Here is a 23,222-nt window from a genome sequence, read left to right on the forward strand (position 1 = left end):
GTTTTTCGCCTTCCTCTGTAGCATGGGGCACGGGTCACTTGCTGGAGGATTCTCTGCTCCTTGAGGTCTTCAGACTACAATTTGAGGACTTCGATAGCACAGATATAGGTGTGAGGTCTTTTTTAGGAGTGGTGGGTGAAATTCTGTGGCCTGCATTGTGCAGGAGGTCAGACTAGATGATCATAATGGTCCCTTCTGACCTAAATATCTATGAATCTATGAATCTATGAATCTCTGACAACAGAGCGCAATGCGAGGCAGCATGGCGAGAGTGTCCGAGAGTGGCTGGGTGGAGGAGTACGGCAGTGTTTATCAAAAGCAGCAGGCGTTAATAAGGAGCTCAGATAGAACTGTGTATAGGAAGGGGTTGGGATTGACTCTTGGCTCTTTCTCTGCTGATTTGAGGTTTATGTTTCGACTTTAAGTTGTCACTTACCAAAAAGAAAAAGAAAAAAAGAAAAAAACAAACTGATTTATTGGAAAATGTGTAATAAAATAAATAAGTAAATAGCTGGCTGCTGGCCATGTCCTTGCACAGCCTCAAGCGACAGGTTCTAGCCAAACTGAAAACTGCTCATCACATGAGAAGAGCGGTACCTCTCAATCAGACCAGTGGCTGGGATGAGTGGGGGCAGCGAGACTGAGTCTGTAAGATGAGTGGTTCACAGGGAGCAGAGAGCTGGGAGGAATCGGAGGCTGCGGAACCTGTACAACTCCCACTGGCAACCCTCCCTGATTCCCTCCCGGGGGAAAAGGACACCCTCGCCGTCTCCTAACCCTGACACGAACCACAGCGCGTGAGCATGCCAGGGAGGGCCTGTGCACACAATGAGCCATGTGCACTGGGGGATCTGCACATCTGCCTTTGGAAATCTGACCCTATATTTCTTTCATGTTGTTCTACATTTTTCTCTGCTTTATCAGCCCTCCCTGAAACCCCCTCACCTCATCAATGGTCCACTTGGCCACAGTAGCTGCTGTGATGCCAGCCACCCCTGGCAGGAGTTTGCAGTGTTGCTCCCAACAGAGGGACAGGGAGCGGTCAGGGTGAGCAGATAAGGCCGACATGAAGAGGGACTGGTGCATATTGTCCGAGGAAATAGCTGGCAAAGAAATTCAAAATGTTACACAAGGTGGAGGGCCAAGGAAATCCAGCCTCATCCTGAAGGTCCTACAATGCCTGAAAGAAGTGCTGAGGAGGCATTGGGGCTGAAGGCAGAAGCTGGAGGGGTTTCAGGTATCAGATAAGAACAGTGTGCTAACTATTGCTAAACAGACGGCATTCTTCTCCGATACAGCAGAACCTCAACCATGTCAGAATAAAGAGATATGATCAAGATTTCTATTGTGATGGTGTCTTTTTTATTAGAGAGACAAAGTGGATCAGATAATATCTTTTATTGGGCCAACTTCTGTTGGTGAAAGAAACAAATTTTTGAACTTACACAGAGCTCTTCTTCAGGTCTGGGAAAGGTACCCCAAGCCTGAAGAAGAGCTCTGTGTAAGCTCAAAAGCTTGTTTCTTTCACCAACAGAAGTTGGTCCAATAAAAGATATTACCTGACCCACTTTGTCTTTCTAATATCCTGAGACCAGTATGGCTACAGTAGCACTGGAAATCTATCATGACATGATTGAGGTTACGCTGTATCAGAGAGAAAAACCTCTATTTAGCAATAGTTAATGCAGAACAAACTGCGCTTATTCAACTTGATCATGTCCCTCTATTACAAGAGGTACATATATTTTATAAGTACATATGTAAGGACAATTTATATCTCTCTCTCTCTCTCCTTACTTGGGTTACCATTAGTTAAACTGAGAAGAATTTAAAGATCTGATTTACCTTTTGCATTTTACTTACAGTAGATTTGGGCTGTGACACTAGACTGTTTCACTTTCTGTTTATAGCTGGTGTCACTTTCTGCTTTTCCTGCACTAGCCCCTGGCTGTTGTGTTGTAGGTTCCCAGCATGAGGCAGGGGTATGTTTACATTCAAAAAGTTGGTTTCGTGAATTTTTTTTTGTTAATTATGAAAACCCTTCTGTTCAACAGTCCGTTTTGCAAACACCCACCCACCAACTTTCATTTCAAACCAAAGCTGAATTTCATGCCGAACTCTGTCCCTTTAATTTTTTACCAAGGTTGGTCTCTTCCCTCACTAAACGAGTTTACTAAGGACTTTCCTGAGTTCAGTGATCTCATTTGTTTCACTCATTCAGAATTCTGGAGGAGGGCTCTAAGCATGGCCATTGTCAGATCAGCTCTTGCTGTAAAAGCTGCTATTGTCCCCTAGTGGCCACTTAGCAGCTCATTCTGCTCACAGTGATAATGCACAAAGGGATGGCATGGAATTAGCTTGCAGGTTGTGGCATGAAAGATTAAAAAAACATTCCACTACATTTGGATATATTGGTCAGATGCTGAAATATCGGCAAACCCTCTGGTGGTAAGAGGGGGGATTGCAGGGCAGAAAGAGGGAAAGAAAAGAGCTGGACGGGGAATATATTCAAAGATGCCAGTAAGCATTCATGTCAGCCAACTACAGTGAAGGGGCACTGCTACAAGGTGCGGGGTTGCATTTCACAATCAGTATACATGCAGAAGGAGCCACATTCTTCACTGGTAGAAATCAGGGTAGCCCCACTGAAGTCATGGACAGCTATGTCCATTTACATCACCTGCGGACCTGGCCCCACATCCTGATCTTCACTTTGGTCTCTATTTCCAATCCCAGGGCCGTCCAGCCAAGGCACACCAGCCATTCCAAGGCCACCCCCACGGGTTCAGCACAGGATCCTTCCCAGTCTCTCCTGCTGACTTGGAATGAACATACTGCCTGGGCAAGTGCCTGGTTGGCAGCCCTGCAGAGCGAAGCTTTCTGCATCCACAGAACAGGGATAGCAGGAGCAGCCCCAGTGGCAGCGTCTCCAGACTGCTTTGCCAATGTGCCTTGCTCAGCCCCGCCGCCTGGGCTCTAGCCATGAGGGTGGCTCATTCTTTGGCCTCTCAGCTGAGACTGCCAACAGTGCTGGATTTTTTGTTGTTGGTGATGCAACCTGCCCACCAGGAAATGGACCAGTGCTCACCAACTCAATGCACAGAGGCCACCAAAGAGCCTTCAGTGTTGAGGCTTGCTGCTGACCTGGGCCAATCTGGTGATATTGGGGTCAAAATCTTTCTAACCCCTTCCCAAGCCCTGGGGCCACCCTGACCCTCCCCACTCCATGAAAAGACAGCAGCATGGGGAAAAGCTGCTTACTTTGGAAGTCTTCCTGCTGGATCTTCCGATACTTTGGAGGTCGCCCTCTAGAAAGATGAGAGAGGATTTATTTGCAAGCTGTCTGCTTTACCATTTCAGAGGTGCTGTAGGAACCAGCGTGTGTTCATTAACTGAACCACCTGTCGGCACAGCGAGGACAGCACCGTCAAATGACCGACCGCAGTACAAATCCCTTAGCAGGTATCGAACCAAGGACTTCTAAGGCTATGTCTACACTTGTGATTATAACGGTTATATGTGCACTGTTGTGCCATAACCCGCTATTGTCCACATCTGAAGCAGGTTCCTGAAGGACAGTGTAGTGCAGGAAAGCTAACACGAATGGGGAGTCTGGGTGTGTACATGACAGTGCTGTGGCATGGCCCCAGACCTGTTCTACAGCCCAGTGTGCACATGGACAAGGGGTGTGTACCAGGTCCACCAGCCCCATTCCCACCATGGATTGATACCTTTGCTGCTTCACCCTTTCCCAAATCTAAAGATCCCTAACTCCGTTGCCAGCGGTAGTAGCAACCTGCGCTGAGCTCTTAAGATGAGTTCTCCCTCAAATTGTATTAATTAGCACCGGCAACCATGGCTTATGCTCCAAGAGCTGCAATATGGTCTGCAGAGCACACGCGGGTGCTGATCAATGTGTGGTCAGAGTACACCGCCCTCCACGACTTCACCCGGATCAGCAGGAACACACACCTCTACTGGAAGGTTTCACGGAGGCGGCATTCACCAAACTCCATCCCAGTGCCAGGAGCACATGAAGCCCCTCAGGCTCCTGTACTGAAGGGTGAAGGACTCCAACAATTGCTCCAGGAGAGGCCCTAACACATGACTCTGCTATGATGAGCTGGCCCGGGTGCTCTCCGGGTCTGTGAGAAGTGAGCCTAAACTGAATCATGACCCCTCCTCAGCTTTGCTGGCCTCAGACAATGGGAAGCTGATGAGGGGCAAGGCAATGAGGCAGCAGGGACCACGGGGGAAGTCCCGGAGACCTGGAGGAACAGGAGTGTGGGATTCTGCACCTTGACCCCTGAGCAGCCTGAGGGGGACCCCGAGCCATGAAAGGAACCAGAATCTGAGGCTGGTAAATTACAATAAATCCCCAGGTTTCAGAGTAACAGCCATGTTAGTCTGTATTCGCAAAAAGAAAAGGAGTACTTGTGGCACCTTAGAGACTAACCAATTTATTTGAGCATAAGCTTTCATGAGCTACAGCTCACTTCATCGGATGCATACTGTGGAAACTGCAGAAGACATTATATACACAGAGACCATGAAACAATACCTCCTCCCACCCCACTCTCCTGCTGGTAATAGCTATCCAACTATACTCTCAGCCCAGCAGAAGCAGCTGTCCTATCTCGGGGCCTCTCCTTCTGCCCCTCCACCCCCACGAACATGATACAGTTCTGTGGTGACCTAGAATCCTATTTTCGACGTCTCCGACTCAAGGAATATTTCCAAAATACCTCTGAACAACATACTAATCCACAGAGGCCTCCCTACCAACATTACAAAAAGAAGGATTCTAGGTGGACACCTCCTGAAGGTCGAAACAGCAGACTGGACTTCTACATAGAGTGCTTCCGCCGACGTGCACGGGCTGAAATTGTGGAAAAGCAGCATCACTTGCCCCATAACCTCAGCTGTGCAGAACACAATGCCATCCACAGCCTCAGAAACAACTCTGACATCATAATCAAGAAGGCTGACAAAGGAGGTGCTGTTGTCATCATGATAGGTCGGAATATGAACAAGAGGCTGCTCGGCAGCTCTCCAACACCACTTTCTACAAGCCATTACCCTCTGATCCCACTGAGAGTTACCAAAAGCAACTACAGCATTTGCTCAAGAAACTTTCTGAAAAAGCACAAGATCAAATCTGCACAGACAGACCCCTGGAACCCCGACCTGGGATATTCTATCTACTACCCAAGATCCATAAACCTGGAAATCCTGGGCGCCCCATCATCTCAGGCATTGGCACCCTGACAGCAGGATTGTCTTGCTATGTAGACTCCCTCCTCAGGCCCTACGCTACCAGCACTCCCAGCTACCTTTGAGACACCACTGACTTCCTGAGGAAACTACAATCCATCGGTGATCTTCCTGATAACACCATCCTGGCCACTATGGATGTAGAAGCCCTCTACACCAACATTCCACACAAAGATGGACTACAAGCCGTCAAGAACACTATCCCCGATAATGTCACGGCTAACCTGGTGGCTGGACTTTGTCCTTACCGATAACTATTTTACATTTGGGGACAATGTATAACTTCAGATCAGCGGCACTGCTATGGGTACCCGCATGGCCCCACAGTATGCCAACATTTTTATGGCGGATTTAGAACAATGCTTCCTCAACTCTCGTCCCCTAACGCCCCTACTCTACTTGCGCTATATTGATGACATCTTCATCATCTGGACCCATGGAAAAGAAGCCCTTGAGGAATTCCACCATGATTTCAACAATTTCCATCCCACCATCAACCTCAGCCTGGTCCAGTCCACACAAGAGATCCACTTCCTGGACACGACAGTTTATTGCTAATAAACAATGGTCACATAAACACCACCCTATACCGGAAACCTACTGACCGCTATTCCTACCTACACGCCTCCAGCTTTCACCCTGACCACACCACACGATCCATCGTCTACAGCCAAGCTCTGCGATACAACCGCATTTGCTCCAACCCCTCAGACAGAGACAAACACCTACAAGATCTCTATCAAGCATTCTTACAACTACAATACCCACCTGCGGAAGTGAAGAAACAGATTGATAGAGCCAGAAGAGTTCCCAGAAGTCACCTACTACAGGACAGGCCTAACAAAGAAAATAACAGAACACCACTAGCCGTCACCTTCAGCCCCCAACTAAAACCCCTCCAACGCATTATTAAGGATCTACAACCTATCCTGAAGGATGACTCAACACTCTCACAAATCTTGGGAGACAGGCCAGTCCTTGCCTACAGACAGCCCCCCAACCTGAAGCAAATACTCACCAACAACCACATACCACACAACAGAACCACTAACCCAGGAACCTATCCTTGCAACAAAGCCCGTTGCCAACTCTGCCCACATATCTATTCAGGGGACACCATCACAGGGCCTAATAACATCAGCCACACTATCAGAGGCTCGTTCACCTGCACATCCACCAATGTGATATATGCCATCATGTGCCAGCAAGGCCCCTCTGCCATGTACACTGGTCAAACTGGACAGTCTCTACGCAAAAGAATAAATGGACACAAATCAGATGTCAAGAATTATAACATTCATAAACCAGTCGGAGAACACTTCAATCTCTCTGATCAAGCAATTACAGACATGAAAGTCGCTATCTTACAACAAAAAAACTTCAAATCCAGACTCCAGTGAGAAACTGCTGAATTGGAATTAATTTGCAAATTGGATACTATTAATTTAGGCTTAAATAGAGACTGGGAGTGGCTAAGTCATTATGCAAGGTAGCCTATTTCCCCTTGTTTTTTCCTAACACCCCGCCCCCTCAGACGTTCTGGTTAAACTTGGATTTATGCTGGAAATGGCCCACCTTGATTATCATACACATTGTAAGGACAGTGGTCAGTTTGAATGAGCTATTGCCAGCAGGAGAGTGAGTTTGTGTGTGTGGGGGGGGTGAGAAAACCTGGATTTGTGCTGGAAATGGCCCACCTTGATTATCATGCACATTGTAAGGACAGTGGTCACTTTGGATAAGCTATTACCAGCAGGAGAGTGAGTTTGTGTGTGTGTGTTTGGGGGGGGGGGGGTGAGAAAACCTGGATTTGTGCTGGAAATGGCCCACCTTGATTATCATACACATTGTAAAGAGAGTGGTCACTTTGGATGGGCTATTACCAGCAGGAGAGTGAGTTTGGGGGGTGGGGAGGCGGAGGGTGAGAAAACCTGGATTTGTGCTGGAAATGGCCCAACTTGATTGTCATACACATTGTAAGGAGAGTGATCACTTTAGATAAGCTATTACCAGCAGGAGAGTGGGGTGGGAGGAGGTATTGTTTCATGGTCTCTGTGTATATAATAAAAAGAAAAGGAGGACTTGTGGCACCTTAGAGATTAACCAATTTATCTGAGCATAAGCTTTCGTGAGCTACAGCTCACTTCATCGGATGCATACTGTGGAAACATCCGATGAAGTGAGGTGTAGCTCACGAAAGCTTATGCTCAAATAAATTGGTTAGTCTCTAAGGTGCCACAAGTCCTCCTTTTCTTTTTGCGGATACAGACTAACACGGCTGCTACTCTGAAACCTGTGTATATAATGTCTTCATCGGATGCATACTGTGGAACTGCAGAAGTGAGCTGTAGCTCACGAAAGCTCATGCTCAGATAAATTGGTTAGTCTCTAAAGGTGCCACAAGTCCTCCTTTTCCTTTTGCGAATAAATCCCCACGCTCCCTGGAAATATCCCCTCTTGCTCCAGAAACACATGCCTGAAGGCGGCCCCTCATCTGTCCTGCTGCACCCCATATGGCTCCGGAACGAGGCACAGCTGCAAATCAACGATTTTACTGAAATGCCATGAACCAGTTAAAGCATGTAGTGGGAGCTCTAACAGATTATTAACAAGCAGTCACTGTGCCCCGTGTCTGTGCATTTCTCAGTCAGCACTCTGAACGGCGATAGTCCCTGGGCCATGTGGACTGAGGGGGAAGGGAACAGAACAGTTTTATGACATTTATGATTGCTCAAAGACCTCCAAAACACCCCTCCCTCTCTCTTTCCCTCTTGCAAATGGGTGTCGTGCAGAAGGGGGTGGGGTGGTTGGTGGCTTGGGTGGTGGCCCGCCTAGGTCCAGGAAGGGAAAAGGAACCATTTGTCTGACCGAGGAAAGTCAAAGCGGTCCATTCTCCCTGTGTCCATTGCAAATATTTATTACTGTTCCCAGGTCTCTCCTCATGCAAAAAGAAAAGGAGTACTTGCGGCACCTTAGAGACTAACCAATTTGTTTAGTCTCTAAGGTGCCACAAGTACTCCTTTTCTTTTTGCGAATACAGACTAACACGGCTGTTACTCTAACTCCTCATGCAAAGTCTCTCTGAAGTAGCCAGGAGAAGCACGAGTGGGTGAAGCATCTGCTCTTGTGGTTCCACAAACACAGCGTCCTGTCCCTCAGCAGTGGAGAGGCAACTGGCATGCAGTGTTAATCCAAAAGTTTAGGGAAGAATATACACTTGCGACTGTTTCCCTGCGCCTTTCAATGGTGTTTGCTGGACACAGGGGCCGGACTTGCTGGCAAGGTGAGAAGGTTAGGGGTTGGATGGATGTTTTCTGTGGTTCTCTTTCCTCTTCCATGGGAGCTCAATCTGCTACCTGAGAATGCAGTCAGTCAATTGCCTCCCAGGCCTTTAAGCATAATTCAGAAAAATTCTGGTGTAGCAGAAATTCAAGGTGGTTCTTCAGATTTAGTGGCAGGACAAATGTGCTTGGTCCACCTTCGGAGCTCACCAGACTCCTCCACTCAGCATTATGTAGAGGGGTGACCATTAACAGAAGCATCTCTCTGTCACAGATGGCCAGGTTTCCTCCACGAGACTGAAAAGCCCCTTCTCTCTTTTCCATTCCAGTGTCTTGAATGCTGCTAAATTCTCCAGATGATGGCCAGCCATTAAAGAGGAAAAGAGGTAACTAGGAACGTAACCCCTGAAAGGAACCAAACCCCACCCCAACCAGCCCATTGTTGCACTGTCAATTTGAACAACAGTACTGCAGGTAATCTTAACATTTCTGCCCTCAGCTCCTTCCTCGTGGGCTGCAAACGCTGTCTGACGGAAGGAGGCTGTGACAGTAGCGTTCCTGGGATCCTTACAAGTATCAATATTGTGGCCTTCGGCAGCAGAGCTACAAGATGTGGGGGGATTCTGGAGGCTCCTTCAAAAGGAGAAATGAAATGGGACGCTGTCCTTGTCTTTGATGTGCCAGGACATTCTATAGGGAGCCCGTTCCAGCAGGAGGAGCAGAGGCAGGGAGAGAAGGACCCTGGAGGACCTGCTCATTGGCACTGACAGAAGGTGTCAGCAGCACTTCGAGTTCTTTGTGCAAGGGAGGAGCAGGCTCTTAGGCGGGAGGAGGCACAGACAAATCAGTTCACGGAGGGGGAGCAATGCCCAGGGAGAATGGGACCACGCACTCATACGGCCACGGGTACAACTGGTGGGGGAAAGCTTTTGGGACCTGCCACCCTGGCTGCTGCTCCTCTCAGGAACAGGCAGCACTCCTCCTCCATCTGCCACCCAGGCTGCTGCTGAGGTGGTGAATCCCAGCTGCCCCTGACAGGGAGGAGTGTGCTGGACATGTGGCACAACATCCTCCACTGACACCCAAACCCTCTCACAGGGGAACCCCGAGAGCAAGCAGGAGGGGAACCATGAGCCTGATCCAGTCCCTGTAGCCCAGCCTGCATTCAGTCCCCCAACCCCATGCAGGAGACGTCCCTGTTTGTCCCCCCACATGATATTGTGCAGCCGTTCCCTCCTTGTCAGGGGGAGGGGAAAGAGACGCCCATAGACACTGATGTTTGCCCCCTTGCAGGAGATTTTACCTATTTCTGATTAATTTGTTACTGTTACAAACTGTTTTAACCCTACATTCGATGTATGTTTGCAAGCAAAAGTTACTGTTCATATCACTCACGTGTGCACCTTGCTTTCCGAGTATGATCAAACATGATATTTCCCACACGTTAGGGATGGCTCAGCAGGATTCACAGCACATGACTGGTGACTTCTTTAAGTGTGTGGTGCCAAAGAAATACAATGAATGCTGTCCCCGCCACTCTTCCCCCCCGCCCCCCACAGCCATGTATTTCCTAATGTTAAAACAAAAAACAACCACAACACAGTTCAAGGGCAATGACCTAAGCTGTGAAATAACTATTGCTGTCCAAAGCACCGGAATGAAAACCAGAACATAAATTAACAGCCATAAAAGGTGTTTTAGTTAATGATTTAATAGACAATACAAAAGGAAATGAACAGTGAAGATACATGACACTGAACAGAGCTTTTACCACCCTCCATCCCCACCCTCCAACAAATCGTCACCACTGGCAGCCATGTGTGTGCTCGTGCATAGCACTGGATAAGTACTGTGAGCAATGGTGTCAGAAAACATTGTGAAGAAGAAATGTGTGAAGCCCCTCCCAAAACCCATACAGAACTGTTTTCAAACGACTTTAACAATGCTTAATTACTCCCCATTAAGCACCGGGACATAGAACAAAACATTGCTCAATGATTACATTCTCTGCAGCACAAAACCACAGCCAGAGGTGTTAACCGTGAGCGCCCTCACCCAATTTTCTGCTTTCAGTTAGTCACTATCAGCTGCAGGGGATCCCAATCCACCAAGGTATGTCAAAATACCAGTATGTGGCAATGCTCTACTGAGCTTTTCCAGCAGCGCCATAGCATCACAATAGTGTCCCTCGGCCCAGTCCCAAGTCACCTTCTGGCTCTATGCTGATCCCCAATGTACGAGCAAACAGCATCATGAATTTTCTTTGCCCGCCAGGAACTAGGAGCAGTGTGCACATAGGTGGGTGCCAGCTGCCTGTACAGGCTTTGTGAGCCAGATCTGTCCTGTGCCCACTTGTTCTGGAAGTATTCCCCTTTGGCCTCACATGTTATGCTAGGCACAGCACTCTATGATAATGCAAACTGTGTTGGCTTCATTGGCATCCAGACAGGTTTGCAGGCACCGCCAACGAGCTTTCAGCTGCCCAAGGGTGCACTCCACCATCATTCTGCAGCTACTCAGTCTACAGTTGAATTTCCTTTTTCTTGGATTGGAAACGTTGGGGTACAGCTTCCTGAGCCACATTAGAAGCAGGTACATGAGGAATGGGGGGAAAGAAGCACATTGTTTCAGGGGAATAGAGTCCCTTCTTCTCCCCATGGTACAATTCCGATCTCCAGAGCATCCTTGTGTCGTGAACCTTTCCCGTGAGTCCAACGTTGGTCTTCCACTAAGCCTTGGAGAATTGTGAATAGTAACCTTTATGGTTCACGTATTCACTGACCCTTTTTGGTGGTCAAAGGACTGGGATGTGTTCCATTAATGGCCCCTGCACATTTCAGAAACCTCCTCCTCTGAAATCCCACTATAATTTCAGGGACTTTGGTTATGGCAACTGCCTGTGTGTAGATTATAGTATTGCTATCTTGGCAAACCTGTAAAATCACCACCCTGACAGGTGACTTCCCAACTCCAGACTCTTTTACAACTGAACGATAGCTGGCAGGTGTCGTCAGCTTACAAAAGGGCAATAGTCACCCGCTTCTGTACTGGTATGGTTTTCTGAAAATGAGAGGTCTGGCAGTGGAAGGTGGGTGTGAGCTCCTTGTACAACTCCATGAAGCTCTGCTTCTTCATTCGGAAGTTCTGCAGCCACTGGTCATCATCCCAGGTTTCCAAAACAATGTGGTCCCACCACATTGTGCTGGTTCTCCGGGACCAGAAGCAGTAGCCCACTCATGGGCATTCCATTGCTATCCTGCCATTCAATACAACTATTCTATGGGACCAAGTGGATTTTCCTTCACCCTCTCAGTCACCTATGTATCTATCTATCGTCTTCAATTTTTCTGGACACATTCTGTCCAATAGCCAGTACTGGACTACATGAACTTTTGTCAGCAGGAGCAGAACAATATCTTCATAGACTTCCTTCATTTCTTCAGTGCAGTTAGGCAGAAGGGAGAGATAACTGGGAGCTGCTGATGCCAAATGTGTGAAGGCAGCATACAGTACCAGCAAGGCAGTTTCCCAAAATGTCTCCTGTCCTTCACCCCTGCAATAGTAGTGCTATCATCGCATACTGAAAAAGGGCCATGTGGATGCCAGTATATGCCTGTGCACAGAATACACTCACGCTCGGCACATGTGGTCACTCGGCACGGGTACATGTGCTAGCGGTACCTGGACTATGATCCAGGGAGGCATGCAAATGTAGACATAGCCTAACTCCAAAGCATAGTTTTCTCCCCCCTGAGCTAAAGGACTAACTCCATTAGTCAGGAGCAGCATTACAATAGCTCCCTCAAGCCCCACCTGAGGGGAGGACCCCACAGTCCGTACAAACGCACTGCGGGAGGGAGTCCCTGCCCAAAAGAGTTGCCAGTCAAAGCAGATGAAACAGACAAAGAGCAGGAGGAGAAACTGAAGCACATAGAGGTGCCCAAAGTCACCAGCAAAGCCAGGAATAGAACCCATCACTCAGCCCAGTGCCTTGTCCAGTGGGCTGTGCTGCCTCTCATAAGAGCAACATAAAAATATCAGAATAGTCATACTGGGTCAGACCATCTAGCCCAGTATTCTGTCTTTCAACAGTGGCCAATGCCAGGTGCCCCAGAGGGAATGAACAAAACAGGTAATCATCAAGTGCTCCATTCCCTGTTGCCCACTCCCAGCTTCTGGCAAACAGAGGCTAGGGATACCATCCCTACTCATCCTGGCTAATAGCCATTGATGGACCGATCCTCCATGAATGTATCTAGTTCTTTTTTGAACTCTGTTATAGTCTTGGCCTTCACAACATCCTCTGGCAAAGAGTTCCACAGGTTGACTGTGTATTGTGTGAAGAAATACTTCCTTTTATTTGTTTTAAACCTGCTGCCTATTCATTTCATTTGGTGACCCCTGGTTCGTGTGTTATGAGAAAAAGTAAATAACACTTCCTCATTTACTTTCTCCACATCAATCATGATTTTATAGACCTCTATCATATCCCCTCTTGGTCATCTCTTTTCCAAGCTGAAAAGTCCCAGTCTTGTTAATCTCTCCTCATATGGCAGCCGTTCCATACGCCTAATCATTTTTGTTGCCCTTTTCCGAACCTTTTCCAATTCCAATATATCTTTTTAGAAATGGGGCAACCACACCTGCACGCAGTATTCAAGATGTGGGTGTACTATGGATTTACATAGAGGTAATATGATATTTTATGCCTTATTATCTATCCCTTTCTTAATGATTCCTAACATTCTGTTCGCTTTTTTGACTGCCGCTGCACATTGAGTAAATGTTTTCAGAGAACTATCCACAATGACTCCAAGATCTCTTTCTTGAGTGGTAACAGCTAATTTAGACCCCATCATTTTATATGTATAGTTGGGATTATGCTTTCCAATGTGCATTACTTTGCATTTATCAACATGGAATTTCATCTGCCATTTTGTTGCCCAATCACCCAGTTTTGAGAGATCCTTTTGTAGCTCTTCACAGTCTGCCTGGGATTTAACTATCTTGAGTAATTCTGTATCATCTGCAACTTTTGCCACCTCACTGTTTACCCCTTTTTCCAGATCATTTATGAATATGTTGAATAGGACTAGTCCCAGAACAGACCCCTGGGGGACACCACTATTTACCCCTCCATTCTGAAAACTGACCATTTATTCTCACCCTTTGTTTCCTATCTTTTAACCAGTTACCAATCCACGAGAGGACCTTCCCTCTTATCCCATGACAGTTTACTTTGCTTAAGAGCCTTTGGTGAGGGACCTTGTCAAAGGCTTTCTGAAAATCTAAGTACACTATATCCACTGTATCCCCCTTGTCCACATGCTTGTTGACCCCTTCAATGAATTCCAGTAGATTGGGAGGCATGATTTCCCTTTACAAAAAGCATGTTGACTCTTCCCCAACAAGTTGACTCTTCTCCAACAAGTTATATTCATCTATGTGTCTGAAAATTTTGTTCTTTATTATAGTTTCAACTAGTTTGTCCAATACTGAAGTCTAGCTTACTAGCCTGTTATTGCTGGGATCGCCTCTGGAGCCCTTTTTAAAAATTGGTATCACATTAGCTATCCTCCAGTCATTTGGTACAGACGCTAATTTAAATGATAGGTTACAAACAACAGTTAATAGTTCTGCAATTTCACATTTGAGTTCCTTCAGAACTCTTGGGTGAATACCATCTGGTCCTGGTGACTTATTACTGTTTAATTTATCAATTTGTTCCAAAACCTCCTCCAATGACACCTTAATCTGGGACAGTTCCTCAGATTTGTCACCTAAAAAGAATGGCTCAGGTCTGGGAATCTCCCTCACATCCTCAACTGTGAAGACGGATGCAAAGAATTCATTTAGTCTCTCTGCAATGGCCTTATCATCCTTGCGTGCTCGCTCCTTTAGCATCTCGATCGTCCAGTGGCTCCACTGGTTGTTTAGCAGACTTCCTGCTTCTGATGTACTTAAAAACATTTTTGCTATTAATTTTTGAGTCTTCAGCTGTTCTTCAAATTCTTTTTTGGCCTTCCTAATTATATTTTTACACTTCGTTTGCCAGAGTTTATGCTCCTTTCTATTTTCCTCACTAGAATTTAACTTCCACTTTTAAAGGTTGCCTTTTTGCCTCTCACTGCTTCTTTTACTTTGTTGTTTAGCCACAGTGGCTCTTTTTTGGTTCTCTTACTATGTTTTTTTTAATTTGGGGTATACATTTAAGTTGAGCCTCTATTATGGTGTCTTTAAAAGGTATCCATGCAGCTTGCAGGAATTTTACTTTTGGTGCTGTACCTTTTAATTTCTGTTTCACTAACCTCCTCATTTTTGTGTAGTTCCCCTTTCTGAAATTAAATGCTACATATTGGGTCGCTGTGGGTTTTTTCCCCACCACAGGGATGTTAAATTTAACTATATTATGGTCACTATTACTAAGCGGTCCAGCTATATTCACCACTTGGACCTGATCCTGTGCTCCACTTAGGACTAAATCAAGAATTGCCAGTCCTCTTGTGGGTTCCAGGACTAGCTGCTCCAAGAAGCCGTCATTTAAGGTGTCAAGAAACTTTATCTCTGCATCCCATCCTGAAGTGACATGTACCCAGTCAATATGGGGATAGCTGAAATCCCCCATTATTACTGAGTTTTTTATTTTAATAGCCTCTCTAAACTCCCTGAGCATTTCACAGTTACTGTCACCATCCTGGTCAAGTGTTTGGTAATATATCCCTACTGCTATATTCTTATTATTCGAGCATGGAATTATTATCCACAGAGATTCTATGGTACAGTTTGGTTCAGGCAGGTGGCCATTCTCTGTTGGCCAGCCACAGAGCAGGACAAAGTCTCACTAAACCAGGGGGTCACACAAACGCTCCTCTGTGCGAGGCTGTCTGTTCCGCTGGGCCAGGCTTCTTTTCTGCGCTCTCCCTACCTTCCGTGGTGTCGGGATTTCTTTCGCTGAGAGAAGCCGATCAGGTTCCTCTTGCGGGCTGAGGCCTCAGTGTCTGAGAGATCGGCCTTGAGCCTCCCCTGGTTCTTCTCTGCCAAGGGGCACCCTGAGAGGCAGTAGTGAGCCGTGAATCTCCCTGTCACGTGTCCGGAGCCGTCACAGCCTGGTGTTGGACACTTCCTGGAGAACAGAGGGTAAGTGGGGAGTTATACTCAGAAGAGGCACTTTAAATGGGGACCAGCCCTGGAGAGAGATGGGCAGAGCACAAGACAGGAGCCCTGCTGCTCCCCATGCTGCTCGTTACCCCATCTCTGCCCCACCAAACAGCCTCAGCCCTGGGCACTCAGAGTGTGCTTGACGGATAAGAAGGGCAAAGTTCCCTGCACAAATCCCTCAGGACTCCAGTCACATGGGCATGCTGCTTAACTGACAGGTCCCCTGTAGCCTACACAGGCTGAAATAACCCCCATGCCTCATTAACAGTATCACACTTCCCATGGGAATACCCTGGCACTGCACGGCACTCGCTGAGCAGGTCACAGGCACCAGGGGGTCATACCATCTCTACTCCTCCCCACTACCCAGACAACTCCTTAGGCTCCAAAGCCAGCGGAGTGAGCAGGGGCGAGGTCTCAGGGGATCAGCTAATGGGCTGGGGCTAGGGAAATCCTCAGGGGCTGGAAGATCTGAGTTCCTCACGACTTGTGGCTTTGCAGCATACCTCTCCCGCTGCTCTGGTTCTATGCTGCAGTGCAGGGGCCGGGCTCCCACCATTCCTGATTCAATGGGAGCCTCTTAGAAGTCCCAGGAGAATGGGCCAGAAGACCATTTGAAAGGGCATAAGGAAGTTTATTGCTACATCTCAATAAACCTACAGTGCTTTATAGTGCTCACTGATTTCAGCTTCTGCAACAGACGGCTAAGCTCCCCAGTAATGCCCTGCCTCATCAGCCAGGCTACAGATATGATGTGGTACCTAAAGCTGCCTGGCAGGGTGCAGGACCATGAGGCTGCCACTGGTGGGATTCCCAGTGCACACGGGGCTTTTCCAGCCCCACTAGGCTTCTCCACTGTATGTGGGCTTCCAGCAGCAGACGGGGGCAGGTCCAGCACATGGAATACACACCCGGGGGGGTTAATTTAGCACATGCTACCCCTGCTCCCTGCAGCTACGGGGTCTGTCTGCTCTTGTTTCTCTGGGCCCAGAAGGAGGAGAGAAGGGGTTGCCTTAAGCTGGGGTAGCACCAAGTGGGATGGAAGGGAGGGCTGCCAGCTGGGTGGGAGGGGTCAGGTGGATCTGTGGGCTCGTGGATCTGGAGCCCAGGGGACCCATAGCCAGGTGGGGGCTTCTGAGCTCTGGGGGGCTCCACGGGGCACAGGTCTGCAGCTGCACAGAAGAGCCCCCAGTTGCTGCTCCCACGGCCCGCTGCCGGCCCAGCTGGGCTGCAGCCTCCTGCAGCAGCAGAGCAGGAGCCCTGGACTGACCCCTGGGCTGCCTGTGGGGAGCTCACCTGTGGTGAAAGCTGTACTTGGAGCCTTTGGTATGAGGGATGCTCTTGCAACCCAAGGTAGGGCAGCCCCCGTGGGCAGAAGCGGCTGGTTCCTTTGGCCCTAGAGCAAACGAGAGACAGGATGTGGTCATGGGTTCGGAGACCCAACTGCTACCTCAGGCTAGCAACGAAGCTGCCAGGTGCCAGCACTTCCCACCATAGGTGCTTGGTGAACAAGCTGATTTTAAAGACTGCTGGCTCTGCAAGTTGGAGCACTCCTCTGGAACTCCAGCCAGGGCTTTCCCTGCTTCTGGCGGCCAGCCTGCAGCTGAGACAGCTCTTAGCTCTGCAAAAGATCCCAGGCCTCACAGCCCCTAGTGGTGCTATCTGTGCAGTGCTGAGAGTACCGAACCCCCATCTGGGCCCAATCCTTCGCTCCCTCCTCTGCTGGGACTCACACCGAGCTCAGGGAGCTGTGCCCAGGGTCTGCCCCAGAGCCAACTGACAGGTTGCAGGCACGCAGGGAGCAGATCTGCTGGGTGTGGAGGTGCCAAGGGTTGTTACTGCTACTGGCGGTAAAAATAAAAACCTGCTGGGATCAGCGCAGGGACCAATACACACGGAGGGCTTGATCTTGTTTCCATTGGAGCCAACGGTCCAGATTCTGCTCTCACTGACAGTGGTGTAATGCTGGAGTAAGTCCATTGACTTCAATGGCACCACTGCAGATTCGGTCCATTGACAAAACACCCACTGCCATCACAGGGCGGTGTGGGCCTATGAGATTTGCCGTGTGGCATGCTGGTGCCAGCTCCCATTGAGAGGGGTGCACAGTGGGTGGAGCTGGTGTCTGTTCAGATACCAGCCCCGCTCTGCTGGCATCGCGCTGGGGAGGGGGTATTCCTGCACTGCTCACGGCGTCAGTGTGCTCACTGGCCCAGGGGGCAGGGACAGCACAGGGTGGCTACAGGTTCTAGCACTTACCGGGCAGGTGATGTCAGAGCAAACACCCCCAGGGCGAGGCCTCAGGCACAGCGCCAGCAGGATGGGGCCGCGGTGACAACACTGGCATCGGCACCGGTACTTACTGAGAGGAGGCTGCAGCGGGTGTCCAGTTTTTGAGCACCATCCCACGGGGTGGATATCCGGATGATCCGCATCGATCCAGAAATCGTAGACATGACTCCAGCCATCAAAATGGACCTGAGGAGACAAGGTGACAGGTCACTGTTTAACCATCACAGTCCCTCTCTAATGAGTATTAAACCCACGTGGACTTCTTGGCAGGGTGGGATTAAAACAGAGGCACTGGAGGGCTGTGCTCCGGGCCCCAGCTCCTGGAGTCATGTGAGAATATCAGAATATCAGCTTTCATTTCTAGCCTCTTGGATGATGAAAATGTACCCAGTGTAACAGATGTGCCCCAGAGTCTGCAGAGAGCCTGAAACAATCACTCCAAGAGGTGTGAACTGCCCCCATTCATCCTAAACTTGCTGCCACACCAAGGAGGGATGGGAGCAGGGTCACAGAGGTCCTCATGTGGTGGTGCCTTAATCTGGGTCTGCTCCTGGGAAGAGAAAAGCCCCAGATTCCCCATGGGGGGGGGAAGGGGGCAAGCGAGCTGGTTGGCTGGCCCACGCACACACACACACATGTATTTTGCACTGAAATCTTTCTATCAGTCACTATAAGATGGGGGTGGGCAGGAGCAAGCTACAGGGGCAGTTAAGCACAGGCACCAAGCAGAAAGCAGGAAACCCACCTTTATCCGGTAATCCTCCACGTCCTCCACGCTGGCCACGCGGATGAGGGAGGGAGTCCGCCTGTCCACCGCCTCCAGCTTCATGTTGGCCAGAAAGCTGTGGGGTGGCCGCTGGGGCAGAGAGTGCAGAGGGTCAAAGGACAGCCCACAAGCTCCTATTTCCTTCACTCTCACTCTGTGTATACCTCCCCCAAACCCTCCCTCCTTGTGGGTGGGGTCTGCCACATCCATCACGGAGCTCTCATCGCCCCCTGCTCCTCTCCAACACACTTGCCATCACAGGCTACGTCTACACTTAAAAAAACTAAAGGGCCACAGCTACAACTACACTTACCACACGCTGTAGACAGAAAGGGGTCACCATTGCTGTAGGTATTCCACCTCCCTGAGAGGCAGTAGCTAAGTCAATGGGAGTTAGGTTGGCTTAACTACATCACTCAGGAGTGTGGATTTTTCACATCCCAGAGAGACGTAGCTTTTCAGTGTAAGCCAGCCCACAGCCACAGACCTTCTGGTTTTAGAGGCCTCAGAGCTTAATGAGGTGAACAGAGAGGACAATGGCAATTTCCTGCAATATCTCTGGGAAATCGTACTGCATTATGTATCTGTGACAGAGGGCCATTGGTGGTTCACTACTCTGCATCAGCAACTCTCCTCAGGCCTGACATGCTTACTGCACCTAAAACGCTGTTGTCAAAACCTGTATCTAAAAGATGTCACATGAGGTACCACATACAAACTGGTAACACTGTTGTGTGGTGTATGTATGGGGTATGTACAAAGAGTCATAAATATGTGCTAAAACTAGGTTCTTAAAATGTGTTTGACAAGCACTGCATACGCCCAGTCTGCCCTAGAGAAAGGAATGTGTATTTGCCTGTCTGACCAGCCTGGTTGTCAGGCACAGACAATGAAGGTACAAATTATATCTAAAGTAAACAAAGCTATCAAGCTAACAAGTGTGGGAGAAGACAACATGGTGTCTACACCCCTGCAGGAGAGAGAAAGGTATCTGGGTTTACTTTTCAAAGAATACATTACAATGGTTTACTGGACTATAAAAAGGAGCGGAGAAAACCCCATAGTTATCCTTCACCAGAGGAGTCAAAGACACCAAGTGCTTTGAGCGCCGTGTGTGGCTAAAGAACAGGCCAGCCATGCTGGAAGAATCACTGTGAAGATAAAAACTTCTTTGAACAAAAAGACTCTAGTTGGTTAAGCCAAGATTCAATCTTAGGGGTGTGTTTTTACTTTTGTTTGTAACCCTTTCTGTCTCAATGCCTTCTACTTGGTAACACGGAAACCTCTGTCCTTGTGTTAATAAACTTGTTTTACTTTTACTGTAAGCCAACGCAGTGCTACGATTGGAGCAAAGGATCTGTCAACTCCAGTTACCTTAATAAGCTGCTTTGTACTGTCTCTTGAAAGGAGCAGTGAACTTGACAAGGTTTTGAGAGTGTTACAGTGAGAAGGGGCTGTGCACTGCAGAAAGACGTCTCTGAAGAACTTGGGAATTGGAATTCACTGATTGTTTCCTGCTAGGAAAGGTTTGGACTTGCAGAGACCTGAATTGTTTGCTGGCAGGGCAGACAACCTGGTTTGGCAGGGAGCTGACACATAGCTTAGCAGCAGCAAAACTCTCAGTTACTGAGGCTGAGAGGGTGACATAGTAGCTCACAGTTTTGAGAACCCCAGCAGGGTGTCACAGTATCATTGTGGGACAGCGATAGTCTGTAATTCCACGGAGGAGGGGGGCCACAGTCCTCCAGGAACTAACAACAGAGAGGGGTGATTGGGCCAATTCACTCAGGTTGTTACACTTCCAGAGAGCTGCCACCACCTGGAGAGGCTCACAAATACTGGGTCAAAGTGGAATATCCAGAGACCAACAGAGAAAGGACTTGGATAAATGCAGGCTGTTTATCCAAGACTCAGGGCCTTCTTTCTGACCCAGGGAATGAACAGGACCCTCTGTCCAAGCGGGCCCCAATCCTTCCCAGCAAGGGTTGGATGGACTTTGGCCTCCTGAGACTCCATAAGATTGATGGGTGATCTCTGGTAAGCTTTTAGCATGGATATAGGAACTTCTATTGTTTTTAATATGTTTTCTCTATAATGCTCCCACATTAAGAATAAATGGGCTTGCTTAGAAAAAGCTGGGTGGTAACTTGTGACTGCTAGCAGTTACATTGTTCATAGCCTTTGGAGAGAAAGCAAAGCCCAAACACAGGCCTAGTTAGGCAGTCTGGCTTGCTGGGGATATCACACTGTAGGTGGGGAACCATGTGGCAATGGTTTCTGTGACTCAGCCCACCAGGCAAACCTCACAAGGCACAGGCCCAGTTTCCAAATACGAGATCTGGAGCGTGAATTCAAATCCAGTGTCTGCAGGGGGCCCGGGCCCAGCACCCCTGCTTTAATGGCCCATGCCAGCATGGCTGAGACTCTATATGAGGGAGTGCCTATGTCAGATGCCACTTTAAAGACCCACATGGGAATGGCAGTCTCTCCAGAAGCCCAGTGCCCACTGGCTCGTGACTGCACCGGAAGAGCCAGCAGCAGGGCCAGGCCCCAGCACTCACCACTTTAAAGGCCCAAGCTGGCACTGCAGATGCTCCGGTTTCCATCAGGTATTTTTCCCAGTTGAAGCTGTCAGGATCAGGATAGTCTGGACAGGAAAACATGGGCAGGTTGAGTGGCTTCTCCTCTGGGGGTGTCTCACAATTCCCTGCTCCCGCAAGGGACCAGTGCAACATTTGGTCCGCACTGGTACCGGAGCGAACTCTGGAAACTCCTGGATGTGTGCCAATTCCTTCTGCACCCCAAAGTCCACTTCTGGGAGGGGACATGTTAGTGAGTGACACCTGTGCCAGCGTCCGACAGCTTGGGCTCTCCTTTAACTCACTGACAGGCCTGACAGAACCAGCACACTGCAGGTGGGCTATCACAGATAAATCCAGGGCAGGGTTTTTTCAGCTCCTCCCCTTCCCCTTGCTCCAGCTGGCTGTGGCAGGAGGGTAAAACATGGTGTTTTGAGTGCCCTCTAGTGGTATTTCTCATTATAGTACTTCTTGGTACAGGAAATGCCTGCTGGACTACACTACCCAGAATCCTTAGAAGGAGCTGGGTGTGTTCTGTGTTGGGAAAGTGAGAAATAACACATGAGGGATTGCTGGCAGCAGCCTCAAGGCCTGTCCTTATTTTAAAAAAACTCCCATGGGTAAAATCCTGAGTTCCTTATTACTGAAGCAAAACTCCCCCAGCCTTCAGCTAAGTCAGGGCGTTAGCGCGACGTCCCAAGTGTGCTTAATATACCACAGTGGGAGTTCTCTAGGGTTCAGCTCACGGAAGCCAGCGACAGCCTGGGATACGGACTCTGGCTGCGTACTCACCTTGAGGAGGCGTGAGGGGTTTCCCATGTGCCTGACACCAGCCGACTGGGTGGATGTACGGACTGCTGGGGTCGCACCTGCAGCACACACATACACGTTCATGGGGGATGCAGGTACAGTCACAACCAGGGCATGCCCATGATCGCTCCATGGCAGCGCACAGGACCTCAGGAGACAGGGCAGGTGTCCTGCCACAGGGGTGGCACCAGCTGGGACAGCACAACACACTGGTGGCCAGAGCACGGCCTAATAGCCATGTGCCAACCTAAGCATTCTACAACACAGCCTCCTCCTCAACAGAGAGGAGCAGCCCCTATGACTGCAAGTCCTGGCAGGGTCAGAGCTACAATATATGGGGCCCCAAATTTCCGAGGGGGAAATAAATGAAGCCCTGAGTTTCACAATGAGCCTGTGTGCAAGTCAGGTCTCGCTACTCCTGTGGTCCCACTGCTGGGAGAGGCAAAGGAGTGAATTATTCCCTGCCCCTTTACTACTGGAGAGGAAGACAGGGCCAGCCCGTGAAGTTTCAGAGTGAGGTGGTCCACGGGGCTAAGTAGTGTGTGGGGCTTGAGGCCAGTCCTGGACCGTTCACTCAGATCCCCGTGGAGCACAGCACACTGGCACCTATAGTCTCCACAGGTCCCACCTCCGTATTACAGACAAGAGTGGCATGGCGGAAATCTGTTTCATTGTCTGTTCTGTGGGGGCAGTTCCTAGACCCTAGAATAGGCCTCAGCTGGACAAAATTTGGGCACCGTTGGCTTGGAGCTCTGCAGAGAATCACAATCCAAACAAAATAAAAAAACCTGAGTGTTTTAAAAGGAAGGACAGCAACCTTTCCTTCTCCCACAGACAGGGCACGAACAGAGTACTCCCTTGCTAAAGGGGACATGCCTGAAACATCTTCTGGATAACAGATGAGAGGTGGGCGTAATGGCTGAACATTCCCTCTCAGTGCTTTGAAACAAAGAAATTGGTGTAATATTAAGAACATAAGAATGGCTCTACTGGGTCAGACCAATAGTCCATCTAGTCCAGTATCCTGCCTTCTGACAGCGATCGGAGCCAGATGCTTCAGAA

At 48.9% G+C, this 23,222-nt stretch overlaps 1 protein-coding gene across 3 annotated transcripts in view; it reads right to left on the minus strand.

Annotated features, from left to right (window-relative positions):
* Positions 1 to 23,222, minus strand: part of L3MBTL1 (L3MBTL histone methyl-lysine binding protein 1) — a 67,852-nt gene that overhangs the window by 12,761 nt on the left and 31,869 nt on the right. For all 3 annotated transcript variants that reach the window (XM_073309817.1, XM_073309815.1, XM_073309816.1), the window contains exons 13-20: positions 22,143 to 22,219; positions 21,333 to 21,418; positions 18,751 to 18,861; positions 18,077 to 18,191; positions 17,010 to 17,109; positions 15,481 to 15,678; positions 3,262 to 3,308; positions 946 to 1,103 (exon numbers count right to left, since the gene is read on the minus strand). In XM_073309817.1, coding sequence (XP_073165918.1) covers positions 946 to 1,103; positions 3,262 to 3,308; positions 15,481 to 15,678; positions 17,010 to 17,109; positions 18,077 to 18,191; positions 18,751 to 18,861; positions 21,333 to 21,418; positions 22,143 to 22,219 — 892 coding nt within the window. The remainder of the gene's footprint in view (positions 1 to 945; positions 1,104 to 3,261; positions 3,309 to 15,480; positions 15,679 to 17,009; positions 17,110 to 18,076; positions 18,192 to 18,750; positions 18,862 to 21,332; positions 21,419 to 22,142; positions 22,220 to 23,222) is intronic.

This window comes from Lepidochelys kempii, chromosome 13, assembly GCF_965140265.1.
Source record: "Lepidochelys kempii isolate rLepKem1 chromosome 13, rLepKem1.hap2, whole genome shotgun sequence".
Taxonomy (NCBI): domain Eukaryota; kingdom Metazoa; phylum Chordata; order Testudines; family Cheloniidae; genus Lepidochelys; species Lepidochelys kempii.